The sequence below is a fragment of the Microtus oregoni genome, unplaced genomic scaffold (genome assembly GCF_018167655.1).
Source record: "Microtus oregoni isolate MIOR12 unplaced genomic scaffold, Mior012 000003F_ref0000135, whole genome shotgun sequence".
Taxonomy (NCBI): Eukaryota; Metazoa; Chordata; class Mammalia; order Rodentia; family Cricetidae; genus Microtus; species Microtus oregoni.
In genome coordinates, this window is record NW_024543062.1 from 25,327,947 (window position 1) to 25,352,915 (window position 24,969).

Sequence of the window (24,969 nt, forward strand, 5' to 3'; positions counted from 1 at the left end):
CGAAAGCTATCTCTACAGATCCTGAAGCAGTGACTTCAAAGCTCTGGTGTGAGCCATCCCTGTGATGGCACCGCTTACATTTTCATGGATTAGTCAGCATTCTCCAGAGTTTCCATCTGGGTTTACCTAGCTGCTCCAGAACCTGGAACAAGTACCTTAGGTCTAAGTGGAGAAATAACCATCAACATATATTTAAAAAACCAACAGAACAAAATTCAAGCCAGTCATCCAAACAATGACCCAACCAATCAACCAACCCACCCACCAACCAATAACTAACAAACCAATTTACTTATTTAACCAGCCAATGAACCAACCCAACCAATCAACTTGCCCACCAATGAACCAACAAACCAACCAACAACTTACCCACCAACCAACCAGTGAACAAACCCCAACAGCACACTCACTAATGAGCCAGTGAACTGAGGAACTAACTCAAGCAAGCAATCAAGCAAACAAAATCCCCCTGGACTAAAGGAGGAAAAAAAAGAACAAAGGTGTATGTGTGGGGGAGCAGTGGTAGCAGAGGTAGGGGGACATTCAGAAACAAGGTTGAGGGGACACAGGGAGATCAGGAGGAGCCTGAAATCTGGTTGCCAGTCCACAGTATGCTGGTGTAGCTTGCCCAGATCTGTGGTGAAACTTTTCCCTCTGTGCCCCATTTTAAGCTACCGGTGCATTGCCACACGGCATCAGGAAGAGATACTTATAAAGAAGTGTGTACAATGGACTCTGGAGAAAGCGTAGGAGCTGGCTCCAACTTACCTGGGTCTGGATTCATAGAGAGAGCATGCCAACTTCTAAAGCCATTCACCCACCAAAAGCACCAAAGGGAGGCAACGGGTGGGAAGGGTGAGGTTCCCACCCCTTACCATCCAGGTGAATGCTAGTTTACAGTAGGATGCAGGGCCACTGGCCTTACTTGGGGTTCCAACAGGAGATCAAGGGCTTCATGGTGTGGTGGGTGTGGTCGATAGTCAGGGCCTCGAGGAGCCAGTAGAGCGCACACAGCTGGCGGTAGAGGCAATCCCTGCAGAGACAAGGGAGGAACACACTATAGAGACTGCAGCTGTGTTCGCTTCAGTGAGCACGTTGGCTTCAGTGAACATGCTGGCACATGGGTAAGTGTTTGGCCACATTGCACAAGAGGACCCTGGAGTTCAGGGGGGTTAGGGAAGCCACACAGTCATGTCATCGAGCCATGACTGAAGCTGAGCATCCTATTCCAGTTCCTCTGAATTTGTGTGTAGTGGGTAGCGTTTCCCCTGGCTGGAGACCATGACTCAGGCAAATAAAATGAGAACTGAAGGCAATTAATACTCCACTGATGTCCAGCCATTTATCTTATAAAAATGTAATAAATAGCTTGAGGGCATAAGAAAGCCTGGAAATGGGAAACAGCATTAGCTGGGTTGAAATGTAGCTGGCTACTGGAGAAAAACACACTGAGTGCATTATTTGAAAATGAAACAAAACCCACTGCCTAACAATATGTCTGACGGACATTTCTCATCGCTTGGAGACCTTACACTGTCCACAGCAAGCCAGACACCGACTGCTGTGCTTTTTCCGTATTATTTAATGTTTCCAACAACCTGGTGGGGTATGAATTATTATCTCCATTTTAGAGAAGGGGTTTTAGAGTACAACCAATTTTGCTCAAGATCATGCTACGCATTATGTTATGTAGAGATGGTGTTGGGGTGTTTGATTTAATGTTCAGGCAACCATTGTACCTGGGAGAGAGCTGAGACTCAGAGAGGGGCAGTGAGTCACCTGAGGTCACACAGCCAGCAGGGTGATTGCCCTAGAGACAGTGCCTTAGGGAGATGAGCTCTGACTAGGAACTGATGAAACCAGTGTGTGGTGGTCCCTCTGCTGTGAGTGAGGCCAGGAGAGGGTCACCCCGCTGTCTGTGGTGTTCTCGGAAACAAGGTGCATTCCTGCAAGTTGCCTCTCCACCCCGCTTTCTTATCCTGCACTAATGGAATGGAGGCCTCCATTACCGAGCTTCATGGTAGCTCTTTCTTGAAAGTGTGCTGTGCCCAGACCCTGCTCCCCAGGGTTCTCCCCAGGGTTCCCAGGCCCCACTGCTCTCAGGAGCAGGAAGGGATGGTTTCTCAGTGTCCAGGGAGATCTCTCCTCTCTTACAGTTTCCCCCAAGAGCCATCTGTTTATGGACCCAGATTGGATTAGAGCAGTGCCCCCCTCCAGCCTCTCCTGCTAGGGAGGGTGTAGCTACCATGTTTGAGAACGACTAGCCACCTCATCCCATGTGTGTCTTCTACACACCCCTCGGGATGAAGAAAAAGATTTCCCTTCTCCTATTTCCTAGGAAGGACTCTCCCACCTTCGGCATTATCTTGGGTCCCACTGCGTCTGGCAGTTAAACAATGAACTCCCTCCTCCCATTCTTCTCTGTTCTTCCCTCCTTTCCTTCTCCCTTCTTCCGTCTCTTCATTTCTCAGTTCCTTTGACTTCTTCCTTCTATCCTCCTCCTTCCTTCCCTTCCTCCTCCCCCTCCCTCCCTTCCTTTTTCCACCCCCTTTCCTTCTCCTTCCACCTACAGTCTCTCAATCCATCCCTTTTTATTTTTGCCACCTCCATCCTAGTGATTTCTGAAAGTGCCCCAAACAAGTCAAAGCCGACCATCTCTACCCTTGCTCTCCAAACTCCCTAACCCACCTGTCACAGGCTTCATTGTGGGCCCTGATGTTCTTACGGCAAAAATGTAAACCCAGCCTTTCTAAGCATGAGTGTATTTGGAGATGTGACCTCTGAAGAGGCACTTCATTTTAGATGAAGCCATTTTAGAAGGCTCTAACCCAGTGCACCCGTTGTTCTTAGTGCAAAGGGGAATATGGACACCTAAAGATTCTCCACGGCTACCACACAGAGAAAGGCACTGTGAACACACAGAGAGAGGACTGCTGTGTGGCCATGGGGAGATCAACCTCTTAGACTTCCAGTCCCCAGAACTGGGGGACAGTAAACCCCATTGTGTAAGGTTAGGCTATTCATGGGTGTGCCTACACCGTGTCCCCTTGTCTCTACACCTCAGGTGCCAGGCTTTATCACTGCTGCCTGCTGGTTTACTGTCCCTGCATGCACACCAATGGGCTCAGCATCTTTCTGGTTACTGGATGGAAGCTGGTGGGAGTCTCATGTTCGGGACGACCGAGACAATGTGTAGTGCCAGCAGTTCCCCACAGGCACTGTAAACACCCCGAAGAGCGCTGCTATGAATGCTCACTCTCCGTGGATCACCCTCGTCCTCATGAATCTGGGAGGAGGGCACCATTAGCATCTCTGTTTTGTAGATTAAAAAAAACCAAGGCACAAAGGACCATGAAACTCATCTACGGTCGGTCCGAACGTCAGCAGACAGCGGGGCTGGAAACTGAGTCCAGCCTCCTGAATCCCTGCTGTGAATAAAACTGCTGATGTTTCCTGCTGGGGGTAGAGTCATTTGGGGGGTGTGTGTGTCAGGATCTGATAGATCTAGATAACTTACATAGAGTCGCAAACTCGACACTCTCTCACCTAACCTTTAATGAACAAACTGGGAAATTAACAAAATCAAAGCCTTGAAGCGCACTTGATAGAAATCTGCTTTCCTCTCCAGGTTACAGAACTATAGCTCAGGTTTAAAGAGAAAACACTTGAATGCAAGGCACAGTAGGTAAAAGCTCCATGCGGGCTTGCGCAAAGCTCACGTCTGCGTGCCCAGCGGTCACACACCTGAACAACTCCAGTAGGAATAGGTGCATGTGTGTGTGTGTGTGTGTGTATGTGTATATGTGTGTATGTGTGTATACTATGTATGTGTATATGTGTGGATGTGTGTATATGTGTGTGTATATGTGTGTATCTGTGTGTATGGGTATGTGCTTGTGTGTTATGTGTGTATACATGTGTGTATATGTGTGTGTATGTGTGTTTATGTGTGTATGTGTGTATCTGTGTGTGTATATGTGTGTATGTGTGTATACGTATGTATGTGTGTATGTGTGTATATGTGTGTATGGGTATGTGTTTGTGTGTGTATGTGTGAGTGTGTTTGCGTGTGTGTATGTGTGTATACATGTGTGTATGTGTATACGTGTGTACATGTGTGTATGCATGTGCATATGTGTGTATATGTGTGTATGTGTATATGTATGTATATGTGTGTGTATCTGTGTGTATGTGTGTTTATGTGTGTATGTGTGTGTATATGTGTGTATGTGTGTGTATATGTGTGTGTGTGTGTGTGTGTGTGTGTGAACATCCCGGGGGTTGTGGACAGGGAGACAATAGTTTCCTCTCACCGGCTGCCAGACCGCATGTACAGTGCCGTCACAGCCATCTATGCCAGTATTCAACGGCAGATCTGGACACGGGGTGTGGGCACGCTTTACTGAGCGTGTATTTAGAAAAGGCTGCTAGGGACAGCCTCATCATTTTAAAGAGATGGCAGGAATCTGTGTCTCAGTCCTCTAGACTGCCCCTCCCATTTGGAAAGGTAAAAGCCAAGTCTCCCCTGAGGTGATGGGATCGATCTCCACAGTTAATTCAGGAGTAGGAGCCAGTATTGGCATCAGTTGCACTGGGATGTGAGGCTAACCAGGCTCTGATCTTCACCGCTGATGCGGTGGCTGACAGCTGAAGAGACGACAAGCAGAACCTGCCCTCCTGTTCCCCACGGGCTCAGGGCTTGAGCTGGTCTGGGAAAACTGTGAAACCTCTGGGACACAACTAGATGGCAGACAAAGGGCCCTGCGAGCTGTACCTTGGCTCGGCTCAGCCCGCACTCTGTTTTGTGATCAGCTCAGACATAAGCCATCTGCACAACACACCTACTGCCCTGCCTTCCCTCTAGGGTGGGCCGAATTCTTTTGGACTCAAGCAGAGTGATTTCTTCTTCCCTTTATTTTTTTATATTTTTACAATTTAAATAAAATAATTATATTTTAATTATTACATTAGAGAATAACTAAATAATTAATCACTTAAAAGTAATTAATTAAATAATTCTTACAATTATTTAATGTGCTGGGGAAGGGAACAAGTGTTGTGCTGCATTTGTGGGGGTCAGAGGACAAACTGCAAAATCAGTTCTCCCCTTCCACCTTGCAACTTGTAGGAATCACACTCAGACTATCAGACATGGCAGCAAGTGACTTTGCCTGTGGGCTGCCTGTGTTACTTTTGGTTAAGTATTCTGTCACGGGGGAAGAAAAACGAGTAATACAATTGATTACAAAAATGCTCTAGTTCATCGAGAGGGGGCTCAGTGGCTAAGAGCACTGGCTGCTCTTCCAGAGGACCCAGGTTCGGTTCCCAGCACCCACAAGGGACTCCTGTAACTCCAGTTCCAGGGGATCTGCTGCCCTCTTCTGAGTCCTGAGGACACTGCACTCATGCACATGCGTGCACACACACGTGCGTGCACACACACATGCGCACACAGCCCGCAGATTCTCTTATGTTCACAGTTCAAGAGTAATAAAAATAAATCTTTAAAACAGTCCAGTTCCTCCCCACTCTTCACTTTGCATGTTCTGTACTGTGATTTTGCTGCTTTATTTTATCTTTGCGCCTTGTGTCTGCTCTGGCCTTTTGATTGGCTTGGCCAACAGAATGGTAGAGGACCACTGTGTCTTTTGTGAGCTTTGGCCTTAGGAAGCCTTGTGTTTAGGACCTTGTTCTTAGACTTCCTCTCGGATACAGTGAGAATAAGCCTATACCAGCCTGCACTAAATGCTGAGAGATGCATCTGTCTTCCTAGTCACCAAGGCAACCAGTCAAAGTGAAGACTGGTCCTGCCAAAGCCAGCCAGCTTCCAGTTTATCCAAGAAATGAACACAAACATGGAAGTAGAACCATCTGTAAGCAGCCAAGGTGGGTTCACCCAGCAATCTGTAGACGTGGAATCAATGAGAGGGGGTCCAAGTCACTCCAAGCTGAGAAATACATTTATGCCCTTTCTATTCAATATGCTAGAACCTTTCATGAGTCAAGGAAAAGAAATGGCCATCTTTAGTTTAGGGCAAGAGTTGTCAAGCTATAGCCCGGGAGTGGATTTATCCCTTGTTTCTATAAAGAAAGCCTTATTGGAACACAAACTATACAACCCATCCTTTTGGCTTTCATGCTACAACTGTAAAGTAGTTCTGAGAGAGACCATGTGATGTGCAAAACCCAAGACCTTTACTACATACCTTATAGAGTAACAATAAATATATACTATAGCATCCACTGTGGGTTCACAGCCACAATGGTAGTTTATCTAATATACCTGAGCTTGGAGCCAGGAATTAGAGTCCTATTGTGAGACCTCTGGCAGGGTTCACCTACCCCTGAAGTTTGCTTTCCCCATTTGGCATTGAAGGAAACTTTCTGCTCACTATACTGAAGCCTCATTGTTCAGATCAGATGAATGTGGCCCATTTCTCTAGGCATCTCTTCCCATCTCCGGATGTATCCGTGGGAATGGTGGGGAGACGGGGGAATGCTTCCAACAGACACTGAGCGAGCGTCACAAGGCCTGTTTTCCCAAGGGGATGCTTTAAGGGCTTCCAACTGAGGCTGCCACTGGAGTGCTTATCATAGATAGGGCACCAAGAAACCAGATAATGTCAATCAAAGGTGGGCAGGGGGTCAGTGGGATAAGGTGGGGTTAACCTGGACTATTGAGAAGGGATGAGGGTGTGTTCAGTGTTTGGTGCTGATGACAGTGATGATGGTGATGATGGTGATGGACGACGATGGTGATGGTGGTGGTGGTAACAGTCGCCTGGATCTTTTACCCATCAACTGAGTGCTTTTATTAATAATTTTAATATCTATCCCTGTGACTTTGCTCCTGGGTTACTCTGTGTGCAGGAGCCTTGACTTTCAAAATATGACATGAACTCCCCAAAGGCAAGGCCTTGGGATCTCCTTCCTACAGTGCACATGAGGAAAACTCGGAGTGTGACATCAGACAGACCTGACCTAAAGCCGCAGAGGGTGACATGCTGTGTGTGCTTCTGCAGGGGGGTGAGGAAACACCTACGCAGCAGGGATCCCGAGGGCCGAGTGCATGTGGTGTCTACAGAGTGGTAGTTACTGCTGCAAAGGCTGTGGGAGAGTAATAAATCAGAGCGCGCTGCAGCGCTGCCTGTGCCTTACCCTGAGGCTTGGAGGGACTGTGTAGTTTTGGACTGAGGGGCCATCTGTTCGTGTCTGCAGACATCTGTGGTCGTCGCAGCTTGCGGGGTGAGGAGTGCTATTGACATCTGCCAGGCAGAGGCCCGGGACGCTGCTTTTAAATATCTGGAGAGCCCTTTATAGCAAGGACTTCGCAGTCTCCAGATGCCAATAGTGCTGAGGTAAGAAGGTTATGCCTCTGCCTGAACCTTTCCAGGTGGAAAGTTGTGGACTTGTAGCTCTCAGAACAGACAGGAGAAGAACCAGATGACAAGGTTTCAGAAAGCGAGTGTGTGCTTTGGAAGTGTGACTAAGTCTCCGTGTGCTATAAGATGAGGAGGCCAGGCCATTAGGCCGCAGACCACAGAGACTTTCCTGGGAAACAGCTCTCTGCATCTTTGGGGGCGGGTAATCGTGTCCCTCGAGCCTCAGCTGAGATGTGTTTTTGTGCAAGTTCTGCAGCAAGAGCTCAAGACGGATTTTTATCAAGCTTTGCAAACTATTTGTCATTCGAGGGTCTGCCTGGTGAGGGAAGGGGTGACTCTGGCCACATCTGATTTGCCACTGGGGTCTAATCCACCCAATTTATGGTATCTGTTTTCTGTTGGTTTTTATGAGCCAGGTTTGTTGGCTCCAGGTTCCTGGTCCCTTTCAAGAGGACAAAGGAGCAGCTAGGTGGCTCCTGACACGTTAACCCGTGGGGCCTGCTTACACGTGTGACTCAGGCAAGAAGGGAGCGATGATGCAGTTGTGGATGGGTGTGTACGGGCGGATAATGATGCCGGCCTCCAACTTCTTCAGCTTCTCTCTCTCGTAGGCCCTGAGGGAAGAGCAGAGGGGGGAGCTGAGTGAGCCAGAGGGAGCAGCTTTAGACCGCATCTAGCCAGAACTTGTCACCTACCTGCCTGGCAACCATGCCAGCTTTCTGGGTGACAATTCTAGAGGCAGTCCATGAACAGAGCACGTTAAGAGAAAACTACGCTTGCCCCTCTAGAGGAGCCAAGAAAATAAACAAGGAGGTGAATCCTTTGTTCCAGAAACACCATGCTCGGTGCTGGAAACGCTTCCTCAAGATTAAGACATGAAATACTTTTGTATTGGTTCCCACTGTTGTGACAAAGTACGCAAGCGAGGTAGATCGCCGGAGAAAGGATTTGCCTTGCTTGCCTCAGAGTTTCAGTCTATTGTGGCAGGGAGGGGTGGTGCATCATCTTCCCCTGCAGAGGCCCAGGAAGGAGGAGGGAGAGGGAGAGAAACCTGTGGTGACTTGCTTTCTCAGTCTCCCCATTTTATTCCATCTGGGCCCCCAGCCTGTGGGATGGTGTGGCCCACACCCAGGGAAGATCTCTGGGGAAACCCCCCTCCCAGACACACCCAGAGGTGGGCGCTGCAAATCTCCTAGGTGTTTCTCAACTCAGTCACGCTGCTAGCTACTAATCCAGGACTGACTGGCACGCTCTTTGGCCATGTTCTAGGAAGGGTGTTTTGAAACCATGTTTTAGTGTTTTTTTTTTTCCTTTGACCCTCGCAGAACTGGTTATCTCAGTTATAGAAAATGGTTTTCTTTCAAATATTCCTGCATCACAGACATTTTTTTTCTTATAACTGAATTTAGCCTGCAGGTGTGTTTTAATCAGACTTACTTGTGCGTGTGTGTGTGTGTGTATGTTTGTGTGTACACATGCAACTTAACCAACCATCCACATTTTAAATTTGAGAAGCTTCATGTTAAACTTGTAAAGCTTTAGTTCTTGAAACCTTACAAGAAGCCTTCACTCTGGGCCATCACCACCGAGCATCAGCAGCAACAGAAGACTGGGGTGGGGGTCACTGCTTGTTTGGTTGGGTCATGCACCCCAGGCTTGAGCATCACTGTTTTCCCAGGCAGCTGTTCCCTTGGAGGGTTAATTGTTCAGGGTTCTCATCTAAGTGCTTCCCTTACAGGACGGCTGATGGACTCCGGCTTCACTGCTAGCAATAGCTACTGACTGTCTTCTCTATGCAGGGGCAGGCAGCAGATGCAGCATCAAAAGAGCCCGACACACCCCTTGCCTCCTGAGGTTTAGAGTCTTGTTGGGGTGGGGGGAGTGGGAGTAACCCAGCGCACAGTGGGACTCAGGGTGCGTAGGGAGAGTACAACATTGGCTGTAGCGCCCTGAGGGAGTCATGACAGTTACAGAGAACAACACCCAGGTTTGTGGATAAACCTCCAATTGAGAGGTGGGTCCCCATGCTTTTCTCCTGTCCTTAGATCGTGGCTCCGGGGTGGGTTGACTCAACAGAAGTTGCCAAGAGTGATGTCATGTCAGATTCAAGGGTGAGAGGCCTTGTTAGCCTGCTCTGTGATGAGGCCCACAGAGAGAGGCAGCAGGCCTGTGGGAGGGAGCCATCTCCTTGAGCCTAGCTCACCCTAGCTGGCGCCCAGTGAAGCAGCGACCGCCCTTTGATTGCAGACCTGTGAATGTGATATTTGTTGCCCTGAGTTGGTAAGTTCTGGAGCTGGCACTTCATGGCTATAGTAGTGGGAACAGAGATCTGAGGTTGAACGGAATTTAATTAGGTAAATAGAGGAGAGGATGGAGTTAGAATGGGAGGCAGCAGCAGGGGGCACGTGGCCAGAGGGGCTGGAGGAGGCTGTGTGCCACCGAGGCAGAAGCAGCCATCCACTAACAAGATTGCCTGGGTGGGCCTGTAAGCTCCGCCCATACATTTGCCTTTGTCCACTGAGGAATGGACACCCTCGAGAGGGTGCTGTTGAGTTCAATTTCTCTTTTAAAAAGATCACCTCAGCTTCGTGTGAGGTCACGCTGGCACACACGTGAGAACCGAGCACCTTCCTCTAGGGAATTTGAGGACAATCTTGGGGTCACAGAGATAATTAAAAGATAACCCCAGAATCTAGGTGCCCCATTTTTCTTGTCCATTGACTCTTGTTTGACCCTAGAGCTGGAAAACAAACAAACTAGAAAAAAAATCTCACTGGCAAATACATGGCTGTGTTCTATTTTACCGGCCTAACCATGTCTCCCGGAGTCAACAGAAATTAAGCCAGTCCTCATATTTCTGAATCTGTGGTTTGATGCCTTCTCTTGGCTCCAGTGATAGACAAATTCCACTCCCCCACCACCTTTTCCAACTGAATCTACAGCTGAAAACCCAGGTCACTGAGCGCAGCGGAGCCGAGCTTACAGGAAGTGCTTCATTCTCCCATCTCCTGGCTTACTTTGTCAGGCTTGAAACTTTTGAGGGGAATTGCTTAGATCCCAAAGTGTGTGTGTGTGTGTGGGGGGGGGTCGGGATGGGGCAAAAATAATCCCTTTCGCTTTGTAAAAGCAAAAGATCAAACACTTGGTTAGAAAACATTGAGGAAGGAACACTTGTATTCTTGCGACCTCTGTATTGGAGTCATATTTGTAGAAGGGGGGGGGGTCTTAGATGTAGGCTACCTTCATGGAAAATAAGATTTTTATGCAAAAAATATAAGGTTAACAGAAGCCCAGAGAGATGAAAATCACTTTGTTGTATTAGAGTCGCTGACAGGAGCTGAGCGGTCTTCACACGCTGTGATCTGGGTTGAGCTGCGCATCATTTCATGTAATCCTCAGAGGAAGGTTTTTCAGAATATCACCATTAGTTGTACAGTAAGTAAGCAGCTACCAGGTGATTCTGCTGGGCTGTTCGGGAGAGTGTTGCTAACTGGTTACGGTTGCAGCTGGTTTCTATTGCGTGCCTCCCCTGTTTGCTTTAGTGTTCCCTTTTCATCCCCAGAGTGTGCTCTGTCTTCACAGGATAAGTTTCCTGGAGCATTGTCTGTGATGACTGTTGAAGCCCATAGGCTTTGGGACCACTGGGTTTGTGGCTAAGGGTGCTTCTAACCAGTGACGTCAGGGAAAATCTAACAGGTACCATTCAGACCATGTTTCTATCTCAAATGGCTAATGACTTCCCATTTCGTAGGAATGTTGCACAGCAGACACTTGCCATGACTTCTGTGTTGGTGCTATGGTTCCTCTTACTGTCTTATCTATGTGAGCACCTCATCACAATGGAGCCGTTTGAGGATGGTCCTCCCCCAGCTGGGAGAAAGGCTTCCTGAAAGGGAAGGGGCTTTGCTCAGAAAACAGACCCTCTTCTGTGTACTGGCTTTGTGTGAGACCAGGGGCTGTAGCTGGGGGGTGTAGGGCAGAGATGCTGACGTGGGGTAAAGTGATAAGCGCAGGTGCGTGCGTTATGAGTGCCTGGAGAACAGACGGCACAGCAGGTGGTCGTCTGAAAGCTAAAGTACCGGGAGGAGCAGTACTGAAATGGGTGTTGAGCTGGGTGGTGGCGGCACAAGCGTTTAATCCCAGCACTCAGGAGGCAAAGGCAGGTGGATCTCAGGTGAATTTGAGGCCAGCCTGGTCTACAGAGCAAGTTCCAGGACAGGTTCTAAAACTACATGTAGAAACCCTGTCTCAAAAAATAAACAAAACAAACAAACAAGCAAACAATAAAACAAAACAAAGAAGAAAAAAAAAGGAAAATGGGAAGTACTGAGCTTTGGTTGGAAGGGGATATGGGGTGGGATCAGGGAAGGAGATGGAAAAGATGGGGGAGGTGTATTTGGGAACAAGCAAGATTCTTCTGTCGCCCTTAGTATCATCAGATAGAAGGGCGGAAAGTGTGTTAGAAGATTCTTCACTTAATGTCAGAGAGTGAGGATGGCCAGGCAGGTTGGACAAGGCTGAAGAAGGAACTGAGTACCAGCCTAGGAAAGGGGAGCCACCCTGACTGAGCCATCACTGCTCAGGGTTCCTGAGGCTGCGGTCACTTACATCAGCTGAGTGTCCCTGCACTGGAGATCTGAGAACTTCTTGGCTGGTTGGAATTTATTTAATTCTTCCTCCTTCAGCTTCTGGAGTAGCTGTTGCCTCTTTTTCATGGCGCTTTCCTCTTGCAGTATGCTAAAATACCCACGGCCTATCTTCACACACTGGATCAGGAAGCTGGAGAAAGAAGCAGAGGTGGGAGGTGGAGGAGGGAGGCAGAGTCAGACAGACATGCAGGTGGATATAAAATGAGGGAGAATAACAGGTGGATGGATAAACAGATGGACAGATAGATGAAGAGGCATACAGAGAGGAGGGGGCATAGAAAAGACAAGCTCTTAAATACATTAGGACAACATCCTTCAGTCTTAGGATCAACCATCTCTGAGGTCACCCTCATGCCCACAGAACAGGACCCTTATTAACGGATTGAGTGTGACATGTTCCTCACAGGCTCTTGCTTTTAGTATTTGGCTCTCCAGCTGGTGGTGCTACTTTGGGAGACTGTGGGGCTTTTGAGATGTGGGAGAGTAGCTGGTAAAAGTGGAGTAGCTGGCAGAAGTGGATTGTGGAGGACCTTTGAAGGTCCTGGTTCAGTTTCCTCTCACTGTGCTTCTTGGTTGCCTGAGATGTGAGTGGACTCTCTCACCTGCTCCTGCCACCAGCAACTGAGCTGCACTGTGTCCGGCCATCCCTGCCATGATGGATTGACACTATGAGCCCAAGGAGACCTTTCCTTCCTCAGATGGTTCCTGTCAGCTGTTTGTCACAGCCACATGGAAGAAACGAAGATCCCCTCTGCATTTCCAGAGTCAGGCAGACCTCAGCTTGGATGCTGCATCCGTCTTTTACTAAGATCAGGGGCAGGGCATTTCATCCCTGGGAAGCTGTGTTCTGCCTCCCAACTGGTGTTTATGGGGTATGTTTCCTCTAGTGAGCTGCTAACGGATGCTGTGAGGAGACATAGAGATCCACAGCCCGGGCCAGGGAGGTGACTCAGTGAGCAAGGTGCCCACCATGCAAGTGTGAGGACCAGAGTTCAGGTCTCTGGAACCATGTAAGAAGACCAGGGATGGCAGCATGCTCCCGGGTGTGCCAGAGACAGGCAGGGCCCTGAAGCTCACTGACCAGCCAGTCAAGCTGGATCTATACACACAGCTGCAGTGAGAGACCCTGCCTCAAAAACTAAAGATGAGGAATAATCAAAGAAGATACCCAATGTTGACCTCAGGCCTTCCCATGAATGGAACTCACGAGCACACACCCCAGCATGCAAATGTGTAGAATGTGCACACACCCACAGTACCCATCACACACACACCAGCATGCAAATGTGCACACACCCACAGTACCCATCACACACACACATTTTGCAAGCAACAGGATTAGAGATTTTCATATATCAGAAGAGCAGCGGGTGCCAGGTCCTCAGAGGGGCTTGTCCGTGATCATCGATGGCTGAGCAGGTAGCACTAAGGGTCTGGGGTCTGGCCAAGGCTTCCTTCTTTTCAATTTGTAGACATACTCACATCTGTGAGCTGCTTAGACATCTAAGTTGTTACGTGTAGATGCCTGCTGTACCATGTGACCTGTGTTGGCATTATCAACCACAGTCCCTTGATTACCCCTGATGCATATGGCCGCCCTCCTGTCTCTGACCCATCTTTACCAGAGGTAGGATTTGACAGCAATGAGCCGCATAGGAAGGGGTACGTGGGTGTCTGCCTGAGGCACTGTTGGGCAACACAGTGAACTACTGCCATGTTTCCTATATTTACATTTTGGGTCTGAAATTTAATTTGTTCTTCAAATCTTGATAAGCAACCTATATGTGGTTACTTGGGGATACAGTGTGAACAAGACACTAGGGCCTTTTGTACTCATGGCCTCTTACGAGAAAGACACAGAAAGTCAACAATAGCCCAGAGTCACGGGGAGAGAAGATTCCAGGTTTTCAGGGAGGGGCACCTAATTCAGACTAGAGGGCATTGGGAAACCTCTTTCAGGAGAAAGTGATATTTGACTTCCTTCTTCTTCCTGGTGTTCACTGTGTAGACCACACTGGCCCCGAACTCAAAATTCTCTTGACTCAGCCTCTGAGTCCTGGGATCACAAGAATACACCGCCATTCCTGGAACTGTTTAATTTCAGATGGAAATCTCAAGCACTGTGTTACATTTTGCTGTGACAAAGCATTGGGCAAAAGCAATTATTATTATTATTATTATTATTGTTTGGTTCTCCGAGACAGGTTTTCTCTGTATGGCTCTGGCTGCCCTGGAACTCGCTCTGGAGACAGAGTATTTCAGGTGGCAGCCAGGTGATAATTGTCATTGTGTCATTAATTGTCATTGTGCCAGTGTCTCTGGCTGGCCTTGACTGAAACCCTATTTCAGACATCAGTGTTGGGGACGGGCTGCACCAAGCATCAAGCATCGGCGTATGGAAGGTTCAGATAGGTGGAAAAGAATTGCACACAAACAAACACGCTCCCCACAATTGCCAAAGGCTGTTGGGGGGTTTACCCAGAGAAACTGGGAGGAGGGCCTTCCTGGAGGAGGTGACAGGTATGGCTAGCAGGAGCTCACCAGGAGGAAGTGGGATCGGAGAGCTGATGATGAACTGGCCAGCTTACATGCAGAGCCCAGTCCACAGGTGGCTTGCTGTGGGGGAGCTGAAGCCCAGACCTTGAATGGCAGAGGCCAGGAGCCTTGCTTCCTGAAGTGAGCCTGGATTTCGGAGCTTCAGGGACTGTGCCTTCTAAAGATGTTTCGGGAATCTGCGAACATCTCACTGAGTGTTTGTGGGTGACTTTCTAAGCTAGTGAGTTCCACAGACAGGCTGGAGCTGGAAAACTTGAGGAAACCACTGAGTTTTCAGCCCTTCTCCAGCCAAGGCAGTCTGAATCCCAGATGCTCTGCCTTCTGGAAGGGCCCAAGAGACAGGTGAACAGGGTTGGTGCGGGGATAGTCTAGACCGGATGCCAGACATCCCAGTCTATTCCGGGAACTTCAGACGGTGGGATCATTGAATGAGGTGTTCCCCAGATACCGCGGAGGCCCATTTAAAAATGCTTAATTTTATCTTGCAGATTCTCATTTAATTCCCTGTATGTTTCCTCCATCCTCCTCCTCATTATTGCTGATTGCTGATTACCAGGCTGTAAGCAGGATGAGAGCTATTTGTGGGGAAGAACAGCTTTTGGCTTTAAATCCGTTCTGGGTGGTGGTGGGGATTTTGCTCACTGCTTCACAGGGTGGAAAGCTCCCTTAGCTGACATCAAAGAGAAGTGACATGCAGGGGGTGATTGTCGGCACCAGGGAAGGAGGCAGCTTACACAATGTAAAGTGTCCTCTGCCAGACACAACTTCCTCACTGTTGCATGGGGCGGTGCTTGCATTTTCAAGGGCCGTATGTTCTCTGTAGGGGAGTTCAGGAGTCCATTGGAAGCCAGTGGGAGGATGGCTTGCTGTGCTTATGGAGGACTCTGCATGGCTCAGGAGGATGGGGCAGAGGAACAGAAGCATGCCTTGAGAAGACAGAGGAAGGGATAGGTTCAAGTGCGAGTTTTGCTTTGTTACTTTTTGGGGTGGTGTGTGTGTTGTGTGCGTATGTGTGTGCAGTGTATGCATGTGTGTGTGCACGTGCCTGTGTGCAGAGGCCAAGGGAGGATGCCCTGTGTCCAGCTCTCTATCAATTTGCATCTTATTTCCTTGGCATAGATTCTCTCACTGATCCTGGAGCTAGGCTGGTGACCAGGGAACCCCAGTAGTCCCCCTGCCTCCTCCACGATGGTGGTGTTGGTGTCACAGGCAGGAGACTACCCTGGCTTCTTATGTGGGTTCCCGGATTTTAACTTGGGCCCTCACACTTATGCAGCGCGCGACGGAACCTGCTGAGCTTTCTCTCTGTCCCTTGGATGGGTTTCAAAATAGCATTTGTTTTTATTTTTAATAGACATAATGATTGCACATGTTTTTGGGGTACAGTGTGGTATCTCTGCACAAGTATTAATGGGTCATGACCATTCAGGGTAGGTGGCATGACCATCACCCCAGATGCTGCCTAGTTTTTGTGTTGGGAACATTCTAGCTCTCCTCTATAAGCTGTTTGCAAACACTCGGTTAGTGGTTGGCAATCAGCTACATCCTTCAGTGCTGTGGAGCCCCTGCAGTCCCAAGGCACCCCTGCGCCATTAGCCATCCTCTCCCCATCTTCCCTCGCTCATTCCCAGCCTCAGGTAATCACCATTTTGCTCCCTAATTCTAAGCCACTGACAGTTTTAGCTTCTGCTTATTTTAGGGCACCCCGCATTTGCTGTCCTGCACCTGATCCACTTGGCCCAACACAATCCCCTGCGCTTTCCCTGGGGTAATTATAAATAGTAAGTTCAGCACTTGGTTTAATTGTCAATTTGACCTTGTAGAATGACGGGGAGCTGGCCCTCTGGGCATGCCTGTGGGGAATGATCTTGATTATGGTAACTGAGATGAGACAAGCTATCCCAATGACGGGTGAGATCATTTCATGGGCCGTGTCCTGTGCTGTATAAAAGTGGAGAGATCTGATTTAGTACTAGCATGTTCAGTGTATACAGTCAAGCTGTCTTCTTCCTCGCTGAGGGTGTGGCCAAATGAAGATCTGGCACCATAACTTCCCCCGCCGTGATGGACTATAACCCGAAGCCATGAGCTGAGATCAATCCCCTTTTCCCTTGCGTTGCTTTGGTCAGTGTATTTCATCACAGCCGCAGGAGAAGACTACGAGAAACACGTGTGTACGTATTCATTTGAAAGCATCTCACAGTGGAATCCTGGCTGGCCCCTCCATCTTGGGATCCTGCTGCATCCAATTTCCAAGTGCTAGGATTACAGGCTTGGCCACCTCAGCTGGCTTACGGAGCAGGTGAGCTCAACTGTTTCAGTTCCAAATAGGACAGGCATTCATTAGCTCATGCCTCAAGAGGCTGTTGGGGGGATTCAGTGAGCCCTTGAATGTAGTGAGTTTAGTTTAACACCTATGACATAGGACCCAGTCATGGGGAGGGATGCTTTTTTTTTTTAAGATTTATTTATTTGTTTTATGCATGAGTGCTCTATCGGCATGCCTGACTTTATGCCAGATGGAGCGTCAGATCCCACTAGAGATGGTTGGGAGCCACCGTGTGGTTGCTGGGAATTGAACTCAGGACCTCTGGAAGAACAGGTGCGCCATCTCTCCAGCCCCGGGGAGGGATGCTTATTATGGTCAACTTGCTTAATGGTCCAGAGAGGCCAGTGTGATTGACAGATGAGAAAACAGAGGGGGAGGGTCATGGCAGGTGAAAAGTACAAGAGAAGGCATTAGAAAACCCAGGCCTTTAATGAAACCAGATCCCAAGCAGACCCGGCTGAGAGCAGGGTTGGAGCAACATCCACCCCAGCTGCCCACTCACTGTCAAGATAACTCAACTTTGGATACACAGTATCCAAGACTCACATCCTTACCCAGTGACTTTGTGGCTTCTGCTACTTAGTCTAAAGTTATGCTCCCAGAACTCTGTCATGTGGCACAGGTCACACATGAACCAAGCTTGCTTCCTGGGGGTGCAGGACTGCGCCTTCCTCTGGGGGCTTTGAAGAATAAACATTTGCTTGGTCTCTTGCGTCTGAAATTCTCTGCTTCAGACCTCTTCTGTAGTCAGTGCTTTAAAGACCCTAAAAGGATGGTCTGATTTCTTTGCTTCTTTCTCCCTCCTCCCCCCTCCCCCTCCCCCCTCTTGCCCCAGTGCCAAATCTACAGAGAAAACAGTAGGGTTGTTTCCTAAACATCATCTCCATCTCCAGGCTCCAGGCTCACATATTCAGTCGGAAGCGCTGGGTTTTTGTATCTCTTGCTGCTTGGTAAGCTGGCTTACCCTTGGGTCTGTGCTGTAGAACATATTTTAACACGTGGTGCGTTTGTTTATGCTGCATTTGTTTAACTCTGTGAAGCTGTGATTCTTTGCCTGTCTACAACACCTGATGGTCTAACAAAGAGCTGAATGGCCAATAGTGGGGCAGGAGAAAGGACAGGCGGGGCCAGCAGGCAGGCAGAGAGGATAAATAGGAGGAGAAATCTAGGAGAGGGAGGAGCAAGAGAAGAGAAGAGAAGGAGAGGAGGATGTCAGGGGCCAACCACCCAGCCAGCTAGGGAGTAAGAGCGGAAGTTAAGACATACAGAAGAACTGCTAATAAGCCCAGAGGCGAAAGATAGGATAATTCAAGAAACGCTGGCCAAGAACAAGTCAAGCTAAGGCCAGGCATTCATAAGTAACAATAAGACTCCATGTGTGTGATTTATTTGGGAGCTGGGTGGTGGACCCGCAAAAGGGCCAAAAAAGTCCAAAGAGCAAAGGGCTAAGAGTAAAACAACCAACACCAGGTGTGCAGTCAGCCTTCTTCTCTTGGGGTCATGTTCTGCCCATCTAAGACCAGGCCGCAGCTCAGCAAATGTTCTCCTTTTCCGTCCTGTGTATTCAAGGTGGGGTATCCTTCCCAGTGGGGGCTCCTGAGCTGATTAGACATGAACATGATGCTGTGCATGTGTGTGGAGGGAATCTTCTCGCTCGGGCCTATGAGAAGAGTGATAGCCACAATCATCTCACTAGACCCAGAAGAATGAGAAAGGCGGGAGCATGTGCACAGGAGCCCGAGAACCCCAGTGAGGTCACCTGACCCCAGAAACCTACATCTTACAAAAAATACGTATTGAAGATACTGAAATTTGGGAAGGCAGCTTATTACACAGCCCCAGGGTGAAATGGATGATTAAAACATCCACTGTAAAAATGAAATATTGTCTTATTGAAAAAAAAAAGAAAAAGAGGTGATGTGGGAAGTCTTTCTGTGTATGTGTTGCTCTTACTGGTTAATGAATAAAGGTACTTTGGCCTATGGCAGGGCAGAATATAGCCAGGCTGGAAGAGATATAGAGAGAGTAGGCAGAGTCAGGGAGATCCCATTTGGCTGCTGAAGGAGGAGGACACGCTGGAACCTTACCAGTAGGCCACAACCTCATGGCATTACACAGATTTATAGAAGTGGGTTAATTTAAGATGTAAGAGTTAGTTAATAAGAAGCCTGAGCTAATACACCCAACACTGCTGTAATTAATATAGTTTCTGTGTGGTTATTTGGGTCTGGGCTGCTGGGAACAAAAGAGCAGTCTCTGTTTACAAAGAGGAAAACATCTCTTATTTAATATTTAATCTTATTAGATTAAATATGATTATATGTTGATTCCATGTTAGAGGTGTTAAAATGTGGGGAAAATATGCTTTTTTGACATGATAAGACATGTTAGGAAGAAAGCAGTTAACCTGGGCCATAGTAAAAGGGGGCCAGTAGTGAAGGGTGGGGCTATCAGGTAAAATGTCTGCTCTTCTCTGTAGGATAAAAGTCCCTCCACCCTGTGGTGTTGTGTTTATCAAACAGCTGGGTTGGACATAGCAAGGGCATTGATTTCTGTTGGTTACTTTGCTTTCAGGACACAGAGTCTCAGGTTTCCCAGGCTGGCTTTGAACTTGCTGTGTAGCTGAGGATGGCCTGGAACCTCTGACCCTCCTTCCTCCACCTCCTGAACGCTGGCTAGAGCACACACCACCATGTCCTGTTTCATGCTGTGCTGGTCATACCCACTAAGGTCACATGAGGTCATACCAACTAGGCTGCATCCCAGCCCATGGCTGCTAGCTTTTTTAACCAGCGTCACCTACTGGGAATGCTGCTGTTTGCAGCAGAGTCCACAGAGTGTTCTGGTAGCATCAGCAGCTCCCAGGAACTAGTTAGGATGGAAGGCCTCCTCAGAATGGTTTGACTCACCACAATTTCCCCTGGGCTGATGTTTTGAATGCCTGGTCCCAAGCTGGTGGCACTATTTTGGAAGGTTCTAGAAACTTTGTGAGGTGAGGAGGTCCAGGTGGCAGGAAAATGTCAGGAGGGGCAGGTCCTTAAAGGTTAAACACACCCTGCTTCCCGGTCCACTGTGATGGGATCAGCCTCTGCCACACACTCCCACACACTGCCAGGACTAAGTCAATCCACCAAGCCCTCCCTGCCACAACAGACTGGAACCTTCTGAGATGACGAAGCACGATAACCCTTTCTTCCCGTGTGTGATCTTTGTCAGGTCGCAGCAATAAAACAGTGACACCTGAATTTAGATGCACCCCTGGGTGATCAGTGAGCACCCTGCAATTTTAGGAACCTCCATCCAGCCATCCTCTTTTGCTTCTTATGAAAGAACTCTCTAAAAGGTAGTAGTCTGTCTGACTCATTGGTACCTGCTCTCCTTTCTCAGGTTTGAAAAGTAAGATTTTGACACACGCTGGCCATCGGGTCATCTTGGAAAGCTCTTTCCGGGTCCTTGGATTGGACGGTTCCATCCTAGGAGGGCGCTCTGTGAGTTCCAAGCCTCCTGTGAGCTGAATCAGACTCCAGCCCCAGAAGCACTGGATGTCTCTGTATTTCTTCCGTTCCTGCTGCGGGAGGCCTGTGCTCCTGTAAACTAATTGCAGTCTGCATCCTATATCAAGTCTCTAAACTCACCGTCTGCCTGCAGAGGTGCACCCTTTTCTGTGGCTATGCATTTCCGCTTTCTCCTTGTTCCTCACAGCCCCCTATCCTGTCACCCCTGATTTCCCTTTAGATTCTGGTATGACACAATTTTTTTTTGTGACTGACTTAGGTCACTCCACACAAACACCTTCTGGAATTGAAGGGAACCAGGACTGGGAGCACCCAGCATGCAGCTGGTTCTCGTAGGAGGTTCCAGAGTGCTGTGGAGCTGAAGCAGGGTGTGTTGGGAACGAACAAGTGTGTGTGTGTGTGTGTGTGTGTGTGTGTGTGTGTGTGTGTGATGTGTGTGCCGTGTGTGTACATATGTGTCCAGTCTTTCTGTTAAGGAGGGAAGAAGACTAGCTGGGTCACTTTGTTGAGGACTAACAGCCCAAATGCACCTCAAAAAAAAAAAATCCAACTTTTAATGGTGCTATGGTTCTGCACCCAGCCAGTTTTCACTCATATTTTCCGTCTCCACCTACAAGAAATATGAGGCTATAAAGCCAGGAGTGCTTCAATGGGGAAGGCTGAATGACATTAAGATGGACAAACACTCCTGGCAATTGGATTTCAGGGTGTCCTGCTCTTGCAGAAGGTTATTGCCTACATGGGAAATTTTCACTTAACAAATTTTACTGTTTTCAAATAATAGCAGATAAATCAGTGTATTCCCAGTGTGTGGAGGCTGGAAGCTTAGAGAGCCTGCTTCATCTGGCTGGCTTACGCCTTGCTCTGTCGATCCACCCAGACGTATTGATTTCTGAGGAGAGCAGGGCAAGTGTGATGGAGAGTGGGCAGGATCTAAAACACCATCCTCCGCTTTTTGACTACTCAGGCAAGCTCGATGGGGTGGATTAATAACGCAGCCCTGGTTTGGAGACATCAGAGTATATATTTTATATTTAAATTCCCTCTATTAGAATGCCCTGTTTATACAATAACTTAATAAATCTAGTCTGGCTGCCAAATTGACAAGAAGGTGAGAATCATTCATTAAAATGCAAATGCAATTGAGATGAAATTTGGGATATATTTATTACAGTAATTGAACCTCACTCATCTGTAATCATAACAGAGTTGGAACTGCCTTTCAGACAAAGGGACGGTGTGTACTGAGCCCCTCCTGAGTTAACATCTTTGTCAGCATGCAGATCAAAGCCCTCTCATATGTGCTAACGCTTCGCAGGGCGGGATTGCCCTCTTCTCGCTAGGACAAGACCCCCCAGACACAGGTCAACTACACACACAAAGGGTTGCCCTGGCGGCATATTGTGTGAACAGCAAATTGGCTAAAAGCAAATCTGAGTGCTTATCGCGACCCTCTTCTTATTAAGCCAAACCCCTGGGTCGTTTGCTGATCGTCGAACATAAGCATGCAGGTGGGGGGTGCCAGGTGGGGGGTTCCTGGAGTCAGGACTTCACCACTCAGAGCACATCCAAGATGGATCTCCTTCCTGAATGACTGAACGATGAGCAAGCAGTTGGCATGTGAGACCTGGAGGACTTGAGCTCGAAGAAGGTGGTTGCCATTGGATACAAACAGGCATCGTCTGCAGCAGCTGTAGGAGGTGCCTCATGATGGCTCAAGGGAGACTCTGATCCAGGCACAGTAGTCACCTCAGTGTCCCCTCCAGTGCCCTGTGATGTCACAGTTATCCATGCTCTGCTTACGAGGAAAAAAACCACAAAGAGGTCCAGTAGGTGAGGCATGGAGTGAGCAACCAGGGCAGTCTGAATTCAAACCTCCACAGCCTGACTCCAAGGAACGGCACCGAACAGCACAAGGAAGTGGTGTTGGCTTTGGACCAGTTAGTTGCTTCCTTGTTACCAAAGCTTGTGACCTTGGGTGAGTCATCTCACCCCTTTGAGGTCTGTCTTTCTCACTGTAAAGCTGAGACTAATGGATACCAATCTCTTATGGTTTGAATGTGAGTTTCCCCTTCCCAGCCCCTTCCCCAGGCACATGAGTGAAGGCTTAGTCTCCAACTACTGTGCTGTTTGGGGAGGGTTTGGAGGCCTTGGGAGGTGGGACCTAGCAGGAGGAAGTATGGGGGAGAGGTTTTGGTGGTTATACCAGAAGCCCCATGTCTCTGCTTCCTGTCAGCCTAGAAGTGAAGGACAGACTCTGGCTCACGCTGCTGCCTCTGAGGTGATCTGCTCAGTACACGAGGTCAAGAAGCCATGGGCATAACCCTCTGAGAACGTGACACAAAATTCATCTCCCTGGCTGGGGGTTGACCCAACAGCAAAGTGTGTGCCATGCGAGACTGAGGAACTGAGTTCAGATCCCTGGTAACTGGGTGAAAAGTCAATGAGGCATCATTCACCTTTAACCCAAGCTCTGGGGAAGCAAAGAGAGCGAGACCCAGAAAGACACCCAACATTGACCTCTGGCTTCATCCTGTGTGTGTACATACATGAAACACCCCACAGTGCACATGGACACAACACTTACACACTAAAATATCTTTCCTCCTCTAAGCTTTTTGGTCAAATATTCGGTCAACACCCCATCCTAGGGTGATGCTGAAGATTATATATGACAAGCAATTGTGAGACTGGATGGGTTTGATTGACAGCATCAGCTACTGCTTTTTTCTTCACTGCCATCATTCATCGCCGACTGGCACAATCGTTGATGCCTCGGGCGCTGTTAAGACTCTTGACTTGTTTATCGCCAGGGCGATGGTTTGACTGCAAGCCCTGCAAGGCTTCTGGGCAGTGACACTTGTGCTGAGTGGCAAGCTTAGGAGGTTACCTTCCAGGAGGGATGGCAGGAACAGTCTAACCAGACCACAATGACTTGGGGATTTGGCGAATCGTGTTATGAAACAATCCACAAAGGTCTGTGAATCTGCTGTGCAGAGCGGTGGTGGGATTGAATGCTTGGTTCTCAAGTAGTAATGAAATTTATTAAACTAAAGGGCTGGGGAATTAACCCTGCTCCACTGAAGAAGGAGCTGTATGCAGACGCCATCTCATTATTTTAAGTGGTTTTCTTTTCTGGGTTTTAATTTAATCTCAATCGCTGGTTGTCACTAAAGAAAATAAAGAAAGAGAGGAATGAGGAGAAAAGAATAAAGGGTGGAAGGATGGAAGGAAGAGCCTGAGAGGCTCGTGCCAGTGCCTGGGAGGTTTTTCACAGGGGGCCCAGATGATCAGCGACTCAAACCTATTGGTTTAGACTGAGCAGACAGAGGTCACAGGCCCCGGACTCTGTTAGACCCGGGAGTCCCACTTAAGGGGAGTTCATAGCCAGCCATGCATCATATCTGATTGTGCATTCAGCCCCTGTAAGTGTTTCTTGGTTTTCACTGGGGCAGCATAGGTGTCGAAGGCCCAGGGAACACTGCAGAAGAGGGATGGGAAGGTGGCCATAACTGGAAGACAGAGAAGAGTCCTGTGAATTGTTGCCTTAGGGACAAGACATGGTTTTGCAATTGTGAACACACAAACAGCAGTTGTGGCTACCCACACTCATTTGTGCACAAGACACATGTACACACACATATACATCCATATACACAATACACACATATACATATACAAATATATATACATGCACAAACACATACATATATATATATATACATACACACATCACATACATACATACATACATATACAGATGTGCACATATACACATACATATACTTACACAGACACACACACAACAAGGAAGTTAGGAAGTAGCAAGGTGATTAGTAGGGAAGGAGGGATGAATACGAGTTGGGGATATGAAAGACTAGCGGGGTGACTTTGATCCCAATACACACATAAACTGTCAAAATGATAAAGGAAAAACCTCCTGACAAGTGAGGTTTTAGTGTTAAAGAGGCCGCCTATGATGTTGTTTGTAGGTATTCTGTAGTCTTTAGACCAGAAAAGTTCCTATAGGAGTTATTTAAACAAAGCCAGATCAAAACTGCAAGTTAGAGGCTGGGGAGATAGCTCAGTGGTTAGGAGTGGCCTGCTGCTCTTGCAGAGGACCCAGGTTCAATTCCCAGCACCCATGTCTGGCATTCAGTTCCAGGGGATCTGAAAACCCTCTTCTGGCTTCCACAGGCACCTATACACTTGTGGCACACATTCATACACACACATACACACACTCACACACACATACACACACTCACACACACACCCCTTTACAAAATAAAACCCCTAAAATCAAGGGGGAATTTGAAATTTGAGTCTCTGTCCCTGTTCTGTGACCACTCAAAATACAAATTTACTGCACAACAGTCCCCAGAACCCACAAACTTTACCTGAAGGTCAGCCACCAAACCCAAGCATGTGTGAGGAGGCAGCATACACGCAGGGGAGGTTCAGCTGGGGTGTCCAGGCTCTGATTATAATTATTAACAACTGGCTGTGTGATAGAAACAGAACTGATCACTCTGCTT

At 48.2% G+C, this 24,969-nt stretch overlaps 1 protein-coding gene across 1 annotated transcript in view; it reads right to left on the bottom strand.

Moving 5' to 3' along the window:
* The window catches only part of Ccdc60 (coiled-coil domain containing 60), a 160,540-nt gene that overhangs the window by 36,653 nt on the left and 98,918 nt on the right, over positions 1–24,969 (bottom strand). The window contains exons 3-5 of the mRNA XM_041649201.1: positions 11,991–12,161; positions 7,889–7,996; positions 926–1,033 (exon numbers count right to left, since the gene is read on the bottom strand). Coding sequence (XP_041505135.1) covers positions 926–1,033; positions 7,889–7,996; positions 11,991–12,161 — 387 coding nt within the window. The remainder of the gene's footprint in view (positions 1–925; positions 1,034–7,888; positions 7,997–11,990; positions 12,162–24,969) is intronic.